The 11,585-nt window shown below is 41.6% G+C and overlaps 1 protein-coding gene across 1 annotated transcript in view; it reads right to left on the bottom strand.

The window, feature by feature from the left end:
- The window catches only part of C11H2orf92 (chromosome 11 C2orf92 homolog), a 61,500-nt gene that overhangs the window by 18,815 nt on the left and 31,100 nt on the right, over positions 1-11,585 (bottom strand). Inside the window, exons 3-5 of the mRNA XM_055539380.1 lie at positions 9,466-9,558; positions 6,824-6,907; positions 246-338 (exon numbers count right to left, since the gene is read on the bottom strand). Coding sequence (XP_055395355.1) covers positions 246-338; positions 6,824-6,907; positions 9,466-9,558 — 270 coding nt within the window. The remainder of the gene's footprint in view (positions 1-245; positions 339-6,823; positions 6,908-9,465; positions 9,559-11,585) is intronic.

Below are 11,585 nucleotides of genomic sequence, written 5' to 3'. Positions count from 1 at the left end.
GAAAGTAAGAACTGGTCTGGCCCATGAACTTGAGGGATTTGCCCCAAATAGGGGGATAGTCAGGCTTTCATCTCGGAGGTTTATAGAGAGAATTTCAGACAGTTCTTTCCTTCACATCTCAATTTGTCTTTGCCACACAAGTAGCTATTCTAAAGAACGGTAAGATGATAGCACAGTGCCTCCAACACAGAATATAAGCCAACAGAAAAACACACACTTAAAGAGTTTTAAGCATGTATACTTGCTTTCTTTTGTGTCTCTCTTTGTAATTGATCTGCCAGCTGCTGCTCTTGTTTCTTCTAATGGAACTTTGGAAAATACTTGCAGTAGAATTTCATCTCAAGAGAAGTAAATAAAGGCGTATTAATATCAGCAGTGGTGTTATAATTTTTTGTAAAAATTTTGTAAAAAATTTTTACAATTTTTCTCTCGTAATAGTGAATAAATAATACAAACTCAACAAATATATGAAACTACACTCTCAAAGTCTTTCTGTTAGGAAGGGAACTTCTAATGATATAAATCATTTCTGAAAAATTGTGATTCCACTAGATGTCCTGGGCAGTAAAAATTGTCCACTAAAGATATGTGGCTAGAAACTTTCTCCCAAATCTCATAATATGGAGTGTCATAATTTTCCTTCTTATTCTTGTTGTCATTTTGACCCACCTCTGACACTTTTCCTAGGACAGCCCATAAAAATGGGTGAAGTCTGGAGGGTAAAAATAAAGCAGAATAGATCTTTAAGCCAGAAAAACCTCTCTGTGTATAAAAAGTTTTTTAAAAGAAATCTGTTTATAAACTGCTCCTAACTTTTCATGTTACAGTTTTTTTAATATATGCACTTCCTCTTCTGTTTTTAGGGCTTCCCTGGTGGCTCAGATGGTAAACAATCTGCCTGCAATGCAGGAGACCTGGGTTCAATCCCTGGGTCGGGATGATTCCTTGGAGAAGGGAATGGCAATCTACTCTAGTATTTCTGCCTGGAGAATCCCATGGAAGGAGGAGCCTGGCGAGCTACAGTCCACGGGGGTCACAGAGTTTGACATGACTGAGTGACTAACACATTTCACTTCCTAAATTTTTTATGTATGTATTTTTGACCGTGCTGGGTCTTTGTTGCTGCTCAAGAGGTTTCTCTAGCTGCAGTGAGCAGGGGCTGCTCTTTGGTGTGGTGCACAGGCTTCTCACTGCAGTGACCTCTCTTATTGTGGAGCACAGGCTCTAGGGCATGCAGGCTTCAGTAGTTACAACACAGGTTTAGTAGTTGGGGTGATGGGCTTAGTTGCTCCATGGCATATGGAATCTTCCCAGAGCAGGGATCAAACCCACGCCCCCTGCGTTGGCAGGTGGATTCTTATCTACTGCGCCACCAGGGAAGTCCCCTTATTTTTTAAACAATATTTATGTATTTGGCTGCATTGGGTCTTAGTTGCTGTAGGTGGATTCTCTAGTTGTGGAGCATGGGTTTAGTTGCTCCTCAGCATGTGGGACGTTAGTTCCCCCACCAGCGACCAACCCATGTCCCATGCATAGCAAGGCAGATTCTTAACCACTAGATCACCAGGGAAGTCCCTCTCCTTCCCTTTTAAAAGTTTCCCATCTTCTACTTTTCCCTGGGGACAGCAGCTTTGTCTGTCCTTCTAGGTTGACTTTGCAAAGCCACAGAAAATAGTAATCACAAATTCAGTTTATTTTGTGTCTATTCTGAATCCTTTTTCAAGAGCTGTTGGTACATTGGTGAGGGGTCTACTCACTTGATGGGCTAAATGCTTACAATAAGGATGCCAAGTTTAGCCATCACATTCACTCATTCAAGATGATGAGTTCTCACAGCCCCTTCCTTGATGAATGCAATGACCTACCGGCTCCTGAACGATTGCTCAGAGAGACTGGCAAGTTTATTGGTGGCCCACCAATGCCAAAATCAACACTGGCCTGGCAGTGGGCATGTCAGTCGACCCAAGGGGGTGATGGGACCCCTCCAAACTCTGCACCAGACACCACCTTCAGATGCACCCACTCCCTTTTCACACATGCAGGGCTGGATTCAGAGACACAGGGGAGCTGCTAAGAAGAGAAATGTGCTTTCATTCCTAGATGGGAATTTCTGAAAGCCTGGATACAGGGACTCCAAGAGCTATCTGCATCAACTCAATCCTTCAATCATGGTCACTTACCAACGATCAATTAGCCAGACTTATTGATCCTTATCTCACACATGGAATAAGGGCAAACCCGGAATTCCTGAAATGCTTTATCTGCATCAGTTGAGATGATCATGTGGTTTTTTATTTCATTCTGTTAATGTATAATAGTATGTTACATTGATTGATTGATTTTCCTATGTTGAACTGTCTTGGTGGTGGTTTAGTTACTAAGTCACGTGGGACACTTGCGACCCTGTGGACTGTAGCCGGCCAGGCTCCTCTGTCCCTAGGATTTCCCAGGCAAGAATACTGGAGTAGGTTGCTATTTCCTTCTCCAGGGGACATTCCCAACCCAGGAATCAAACCCAAGTCTCTTGCATTGCAGGCGGATTCTTTACCTCTGCACCAGGGAGCCACCAGGGAAGCCCGAACTGTTTTAACTTCCAGGAATAAATCCCACTTGGTCTAGTGTATAATCCTTTTAATAGGATTATATTCGGTTTCCTAGCATTTTGTTGAGGAATTTTGCATTTATTTTTTTGCATTTATATGGACAAGTGATATTGCTCGTAGTTTTCTTACAGTGTCTCTATCTGGCTTTGGTATCAGGGTAATACTGGCCTTTTAAAATGAGTTAGGAAGTTTTCCCTCTTCTTCAATTTTTCATTGTTTCATTTTCATATATTTGTGCATTTTCCAATTTTCTGTTATAAATTTCTAGTTTCATTCCAATGTGATCAGGAAAGATACTTTATATGATTCTAATCTTTTTCAATGTATTCAGGAGTTGTTTTGTGGCCAACATATGGTCTATCCTGGAGAATATTACATATGAAATTGATAAGAATGTATTTTCTGCTGTTGTTGGGTGGCATGTTCTGTATAAGTTTGTTAGGTCTAATTAGCTTATAGCAGGGAAGTATTCTATTTTTTATTGATTATCTAGTCTTATCTATTATTTAAACTTGGATATTAAAGTTTCCAAGTATTGTTGTAGAACTATGTCTTCATTTAGTTCTGTCCATTATTGGTTCATATATTTGGGGGCTCTGTTGCTGTGTACATATGTGTTTATAACCGTTATGTCCTCTTTCTGTACTGAAATTCTTATCAATATATGTGCTTCCTTGTCTCTTTTAAACATTTTTACTTGAAATCTATTTTTTTAGCCATTCCAGCTATATTATTTTGGTGAATATTTGCATGGAATACCTTCTTCCATTGTTTTACTTTCAACCTCTTTGTATCCTTTTATCCTGAGTCTCTTGTAGACAGCAAAGAGATCCTTTCTTTCTATCCAGTTTGCTACTTTCCGCCTTTTAATAAGCATCTAATTCATTTATATTTAATGTGATTACTGATCAGGAAGAATTTACTAATGCCATCTAGCTATTTGTTTCCACTTATATATTTTTTATTCCTCAGTTCCTCCATTACTATTTTTCTTTGGGAGTTCTTTGGTTTTCTGCAATGTTACATTTTGATTGCATCCTTCATACCTTTTTCTGTATTTTTAAATTTTCTTCATATTTACCTCGAGGCTCACAATTAAGATGTTAAACTTATAACAACCTAGTTTAAAGTACCAACTTAGCTTCAATAGCATACAAACACACTGCTCATATATTAATACATCTCCATCCCTCCCCTTTTATGTTGTTATTATCCTAGATTACATCTATGGACATTGCATGCCTATTAACATAGATTGTTATAAATCTATGTCACAAACATTTGTTATAAATCTATTACATAGATTGTTTTACCCACTTGTTTTCTAAATCATACTAGAAAAAGAGGAAAGTCACAAACCAAACCAAAATGACAATAATATTGGCTTCTATATTTACCTATATAGTCACCTTTACCAGTGTTCTTTATTTTTTCCTTATGGCTTTGAGTTACTGTCCAGTATTCCTTCATTTCACTCTGAAGCACTCTCTTTAGTATTTCTATCAGGGCAGATCTCTTAGCTTATGTTTACCCAGAAATGTCTTGATTTCTCCTCCATGATCAAAGAATAGTTTTGTTAGATACAGAATTCTTGGGGGACAGTACTTTTCTTTTAGGACTTCAATTATGTCATATCTCTGCTTCTGGCTTCCAAGATTTTTGTGTTGAAGTCAGCCATTAATCTTATTGAGGATCCCTTGTACATAATGAGTCACTTCTCTCTTTGATGCTCACAAGATTCTCTTTGTCTTTTGGTTTCAACAATTTGACTATAAGGTGCTTTAGCGTGGCTCTCTTCCATTTACCCAGCCCGGAGTTTGTAGAGCATCTTGGATGTGAATAATCATCAGATTTGGGAAGTTTTATTAGAGCATTGCTTCCTGACATTTTTTGTCTCTTGCTCACTTCTCCTTCTGGGACTTCTAAGGTGTATTAATGTCTGCTAGTATTCTTGATGGTGTCTCATGGTCTCTTGTGCTCCATTTATTCATTTCATCTTTTCCTCTCTCCTTCTCAGACTGGATTATTTCAAGTGTCCCAGGTCAAAGTTAAGGATCCTTAATTCTGCCTGCTCAAATCTGCTGTCAAATCCCTCCAGTGAGTTTTTCATTTCAGTTACTGTACTTTTCAACTTCAGATTTCTGTTTGGCTCTTTTTTATAATTTTATTTGCTTATTGATATTCCTACTTTGTTCAAACATTGTTTTCCTGGTTTCTGCAAGTTATTTGTCTATTATTCCCTTTACTCATTAAACATATGGAAGACAGTTAATTTAATATCTTTGATGAATAATTCCAATTTTTAGGCTTCCTCAGGGATGAGTTCTATCCATTTCTTTTTTTTTTTCACCCTGTGAAGGGGCCATTCTGTCCTGTTTATTTGTATGTTCTGTAAAATTTTTTGTTGAGAGCTAAACACGCTGAGTATTATATTTTGGTAAATTTGGAAATCTACTTCTCCCAGTCCTCAGGGATGGCCAGTTTCTGCTTTCAAGGGCTACAGCCTTAGTTGGGCTAAGGCTTAGTTTGGCCTCTCTGAACTGTTCTGGCAAAGTGTGTATTCCTTACTGTGTCTGGGTTCTGAGTTTCCAGTTCCCTATGTCTGCTGTCACTCAGTGACCTGACAAAGCTGGCCTAAAGTGTCTGTATTTCCAAAGGAGAAAAACAAAAAACACCATCTCTTTCATCCCTGACAGAGTTTTTTGGAAGCCTCTTCAGGTCATGAAAGTGAAACAATGATGAGCCTCGGTGCCACCCGGCAGTGATCAACATACACTCAAGTTTTTGAAGGACAAGGTTCCCAATTGCCCATTCCGGCACCAGCAAGCACACTGAGAATGTGGGCTGCCAACCACCTGGCTACCTGCCATGGGGTTGGAGGGTGGAGAATGGTAGATTCTACATGGAACAATGAAATTCACTAAAATGTATTAGGCTCTTCAGGACAATGCAAGTGTTCAATTGATATCTTATGACTTTCATACATTGGAGAAGGCAATGGCACCCCACTCCAGTACTCTTGCCTGGAGAATCCCATGGATGGAGGAGCCTGGTAGGCTGCAGTCCATGGGGTTGCTGGGGGTCGGACACGACTGGAGCAACTTCACTTTCACTTTTCACTTTCCTGCATTGGAGAAGGAAATGGCAACCCACTCCAGTGTTCTTACCTGGAGAATCCCAGGGACGGGGGAGCCTATTGGGCTGCTGTCTATGGGGTCGCACAGAGTTGGACACGACTGAAGCGACTTAGCAGCAGCAGCAACTCCAAATTAGTTGCTTAAGATAGTTCTTCCCAGCTCAGGTGTAGCTTTGGTTAAGAGATGTATTCCTAGAACTTCCTACTCCCAACATCTTCTATCTGCTGCTGCTGCTGCTGCTGCTAAGTCGCTTCAGTCGTGTCCAACTCTGTGCGACCCCATAGACAGCAGCCCAATAGGCTCCCCCGTCCCTGGGATTCTCCAGGTAAGAACACTGGAGTGGGTTGCCATTTCCTTCTCCAATGCAGGAAAGTGAAAAGTGAAAGTGAAGTCCCTCAGTTGTGTCCAACTCTTCATGACCCCAGGGACTGCAGCCCACCAGGCTCCTCTGTCCATGGAATTTTCCAGGCAAGAATACTGGAGTGGGTTGCCATTGCCTTCTCCAATCTTCTATCTAGGCCTTGGTTTTTCTCAAATGTTACAGGGGAGCTTGGAAGAGATCAATAAGTACCAGACTAGAATCACCTGGAGAGCTATAATAATTACTGATGCAAACATCTCATCCCACCCCAAGTAACCTGATCACTTGTCTTTTTTTTTAATGATCTCCCAGGAGATTCTCATGCTCAGTTAGGGCTAAAGACCTGGGAGAAAGTCTGTCTCAGCCTCAAGGCCTTGCCATCTCTAACATGTGCAGAAATCACCCGGGGACCTCATCCAGATTGGTATGACGCAGCTGGTCCAAGCTGGGGTCTGACACTGCACTTCCAATAGCTCCCAGATGGTGGCCCTGCACGGCTACACGGGGCCTTCTTTAGGGAGCAGAATCCTTTCAGCTGTTTATTTTCTATGTTTTGCTTAATTTCTTGAGATTCTGGCATCCAGGGAACCTGTTTTAGCCTCAAGGCAAAGCACTTTCTTTCTCATCAAAGCAGCAGGGACAGGTTATCTGGGACACCACCAGGAATAAGCATGAGATTCTACAAACACAGCCTGACCATTTCACATGGGAGGGATACCTACCAAACAATTTAGCCAAATGTTCATCTCGCTTATTTGAACTCAGTGCAAAGTTGGTTTCTCTTGAGCTCTTTCGTGAAGGATAATCTATGGGAAAATAAAGCTTAGCTGTGAGTCCATCTTTTGCTGGATCTGTGTGTGATTCTTTTGAAATCGATACTCTCTTGGATGGTATTCTGAGAGGAGCATCCTGCACTGGACTTGGGTTCTGGTATGACATTTGAACACTGTTTGACCTTGGACAGTGAAGTTCTGTGGCATTTGACTTTCTCATCTGAGGCTGGAGGGAAAGACGTGGACCACAGGAGGGCTATGGGAAGGAGGAGGAAATACACTGATGTGACCGTCAGACTCAGGGTGCTCGCCCCTCATCCCAACTCAGTGCTATTATCTGTGATGGACGACAGTAAACAGAGCTGGTTCCAAGCAAGGGTTCCAAGCTCAGTGCTCAGCTGTAGGAGGAATGGAGGCAGATGGACACACGTCTCAGTGGCTCTTCAACCAAAACTCTCCCCTCCACAGGCAATGAGGCCAACAGTCAGTGTCTGACCATTCTGGAAATGTGATGCTTTCTTGCTTTGGAAGAAGGAGAACAATCCTGCTGCATACTCTGTACTAATCCTCACTGTAGGTTCACACTTAGGAGGGGCCTGGGGGCCCGAGGTCATCCAGACTTCACTTGTTTGATAAACACAAGGAACTCCTGAAGTTGTCATTCAGGATTGAAAAAAATGAAGTTGCAAACAGAGATGGACTGGGTCAGCCATCTCCCCTAAGACAGCATGGATGGGTGTTAAGACTTCTACTGACCCACATGTGGCTACATCAAGGACATGAGCTAATTGTGGCAAAAGACTATAGCAACCTGTGGAGATTTTGAGCTATATTATCAAGCTTTTTTTAATGAAGGTTGTGATGTCTCAGGGTCTGAACACATTTTCTTGATTCAAGGTCAAGGTCAATCCTTTTCTCTGGCCCCTGGGAAGAGGGCAAACCTATCAGGGAGGCTATATTTGTGCCCTAATGAAGGTGCTTCAGGCCACAGAAGCCATCTATTCTGAATGCCACAGAGCATTTATGAAGTGTCTGTGAGAATATGAACTTTTAACTCAAAACCAGCGATAACACCAGTTTTCTCATAGTCTCCTCATAATCTGCATAGCCATTGAGTAATCTGTGCATATGGCAACTTTCAACTCTACAAAGAAACAACTGATAGGAAGGCCTACCTCATGCATGCCAAATGATTAAAGTATTACTACTATGATCCAGTAAATGACAAACGCCCATATCTCTGTTCATGAGACACTGGTGAATTACTAGGAATAGACACACTCAAGCACTTTAGAAAGCAAGCACTTTCTAAAATGTGTTTAACACACAGTGTCAGTCAATGGCGTAATAAGATATTGTGCGGGACACACCATCACTATTACACAGTACAAAATTCACTGATTTAATCATGTGGTTTATAAAATGCACCAGGAGGGGTGTTCGTTATAAAACAGGTTTGCCAACAGCTTTGCAATTTCAACATGGCATGTATGCCCAGCTTATTCCAATAAATATTACCTAAGTTTAATATTATCCTAATGCACATAGTGTCACCTTAAAGGATTTCTCAGTCCCTTGTCTGATTTGGGCTAATGTCCATGTTCTGGGCATTTGTGACCAGCTTCTTTCCCTCAGCTTTCGCATTTGAGCATCAGTGTGAACACAGAAATCAGCTCGGCTTCTCAGTGCAAATGTTTTCCAGTGGCTACAATGGGGGCAGTGATGGGAAGGGATGTGGGAGGGCTTCCTTCTCAGAAGCCAGTGAGCGGAGCACATGCGCCCTAAACTATGAAGGGCTGCTGAATAAAGAGTCATTACAAATTCTACCAGAAATAAAGGACACCACTACAAAGTCTAGTTCCTGTCCCCTGAACAGCCTCCAGAGTGAAAGAACCTGTCTGACTTTTAAACTTCAGGGATCACCCCTAAATATAAGGTGATTCATACTTAAGACCATAAATTCCATAGGCAGCGATTCTTTCTTCCATATCTCAATTTGTTTTTGTCCCATACCTACCTGGTTTAAGGAATGCTAAAATGATAGAGTAGTAAAAATAATACAATACTGGCACATCTTGAGACATTGCAGGTTGAATTATTCCAGACCACTTCAATAAAGCTAATGTAATAATAAAGCGAGTCACCAGGATTTTTTTCCAGTGTGTGTAAAAGTTATGTCTTCACTGTAATCCATTAAGTGTGCAGTAGCATTGTCTAAGAAAATCATGCACTTAATTTTAGAAAACTTCATTGCTAAAAAATACTAACCATCATCTGAGCCTTCAATGAGTTGTAGTAATAATATAAAAGACCACTGATTACAGACCACCATAACAGATACAATCATAATGAAAAAGTTTGAGATATCATGACAATTACCAAAATGTGATGCAGAGACACTAAATGGGCTCGTGCTGTTGGGGAAAATGGCACCAAGAGACATGATCAATGAAGAGTTGCCACAAGCCTTCAGTCTGTAAAAACACAATATCTGCCAAAAGCAGTAAAGCACAGCACAATAATAAGAGGTCTGGCCTGTACATCAGCCTTTAGAAATATGTGTACTTAGAGTTTTAAAGACATATACTTGCTTTCTTGCATGTCTCTCTTTGTAATTGATCTGTCTGCTGTTCTTCTTGTTTCTTCTAATGGAACTTTGGAAAACACTTGCAGTAGAATTTCATCTCAAGTGAAGCAAAGAAAGGTATGTTAATACCAGTAATCTGGGATTAGCATATTCTGTTCTGTAACTACCTCAAGTACTCTACAAATATGGTGAATAAATGATGCAAATGCAATACAATGCCTTGTCTTAAAAAGGGGAACTTGGTCTATCTAAAGCATTTCTAAATCATTGTGATTACACTAGATGGTTGATTCAGGAAACATTATCCTCTGTAAATATGCAACTACAAATTTTGCCCTGGATCTCATTATATTTAACGTCATAATTTTTCTTCTTGCTCCTGCTGCTGCCATTCTCCCCTCCTCCAAGACTGTCCCCAAGCTGTCCCTTTATAAGAACAAACTCTTCCCTGTTTCCACAAGATACACATCATTTTCTGCCACTGAAACCTAATGCCTCTCCCAGAAAGCTTCTCACAGTGAGATCCTTTTTGGCACAGACCTAGAAGCAAATCCTGATTTTATTGTTTACCAAGATGTGATCTTGGGCAAATAACTCCCCCTCTTTGAGCTTCTATTCTCTCACTGGAAGGATGGGCACATGATCATTTAATACATATAATGTTTGTGAAAAGTAAATAAAACGATGTTTGTAAAAGCACTTAACACACAGTGCTAGAGTGAGGACCATGCAACAAAGGCCGAGTATTTGGAAACTACTGATCATCATCTTACTTATAAGAACCCCCAGGGCTTCCCTGGTGGCTAAGTGGTAAAGAACCCACCTGCTAATGCAGGAGACACAGGTTCGATCCTTGATCTGGGAAGATCCCACATGCCGCAGAGCAACTAAGCCCATATACCACAACTACCGAGCCCGTGCTCTAGAGCCCAGGAGCCGCAGCTACTGAGCCTAGGTGCCACAACCAACGAAGCCCGTGCACCCTAGAGTCTGTGCTCCGCAACTAGAGAAGCCACTGCAAAGAGAAGCCTGCATGTCACAGCTAGAGAGTAATCCCCACTCTCCACAACTAAAGAAAAGCCCGCACAGCAACGAAGACCTAGCACAGGCAAAAATCAATCAATCAATAAAACTTAAAAAAAAAAAAAACAAAGACTCCCCACTAGATCAGCTAGTATTAATTGCTTGCTTTCTGCTCGGAACCCTGTGCAAGTGGAATGATATGCAGGAAGAAGAAAGACATAAAACACAAAGAAAACAAAGATGTTAGTATGTGACAGAAAAAAGAGATATCCGCCACAGATTCCACAGCATTCCATCACCAGCCACTTTCACCTCCTTTCATGCCTAATTATGATTAGAGCCAAAGGAACCAGACCTCAGAAAAACACTTCCTTTCCACCCTCCCTGGCAGGAGGGAGGGCAGTGGGACATGCACATCTCCTCCAAAGACCCCTGGGACCCTGGAAGACTCTTAGACCTTCAGATGGATGCAAAGGTAATGCTGGGGCTGCACTTCCACACCCCCTTTACCTCCTGTCCTGAGAGCAGATATGGGCAGAGTACCTGACTGGATTTTTTTCCCAAGGAAGGCACACAGATGATCAACAGACATGTGAAATGATGCTCAACATCACTACGCATCAGTGAAATGCAAATCAAAACCACAATGAGATATCGCTTCAACCTGTCAGGACAGCTATTGTCAAAAAGACAACAAGGGCTTCCCTGGTGGTTCAGTGGTAAAGAATCTGCCTGCCAATGCAGGAGACACGAGTTTGACCCCTGGTCCGGGAAGATTTCACATACCATGGAGCAACTAAGCCCGTGTGCCACAACTACTGAGCATGTGCTCTAGAGCCTGGGAGCTGCAACTACCGAGCCCATGTAGGCAACTGCTGAAGCCTGAAAGCTCTGGAGCCCATGCTATGCCACAGTGAGAAGTCCCTGCTCACAACTAGAGAGTAGCCCCTGCTTGCCATAACTAGAGAAACGTCTGCACGCAGCAACAAAGGTCCAACACAGCCAAATAAATAGATAGACAACAAACAGCAAGTGTTGGCAAGGATGTGGAGAAAAGGACCCTCATACACTGTTGATGGGAAAGTAAATTTGTGTAGTCAC

Source organism: Bubalus kerabau, chromosome 11 (assembly GCF_029407905.1).
Source record: "Bubalus kerabau isolate K-KA32 ecotype Philippines breed swamp buffalo chromosome 11, PCC_UOA_SB_1v2, whole genome shotgun sequence".
Lineage (NCBI taxonomy): Eukaryota > Metazoa > Chordata > Mammalia > Artiodactyla > Bovidae > Bubalus > Bubalus kerabau.
The sequence above is the reverse complement of the archived record's forward strand: the minus strand, read 5'-3'. Positions and strand labels throughout refer to the sequence as shown.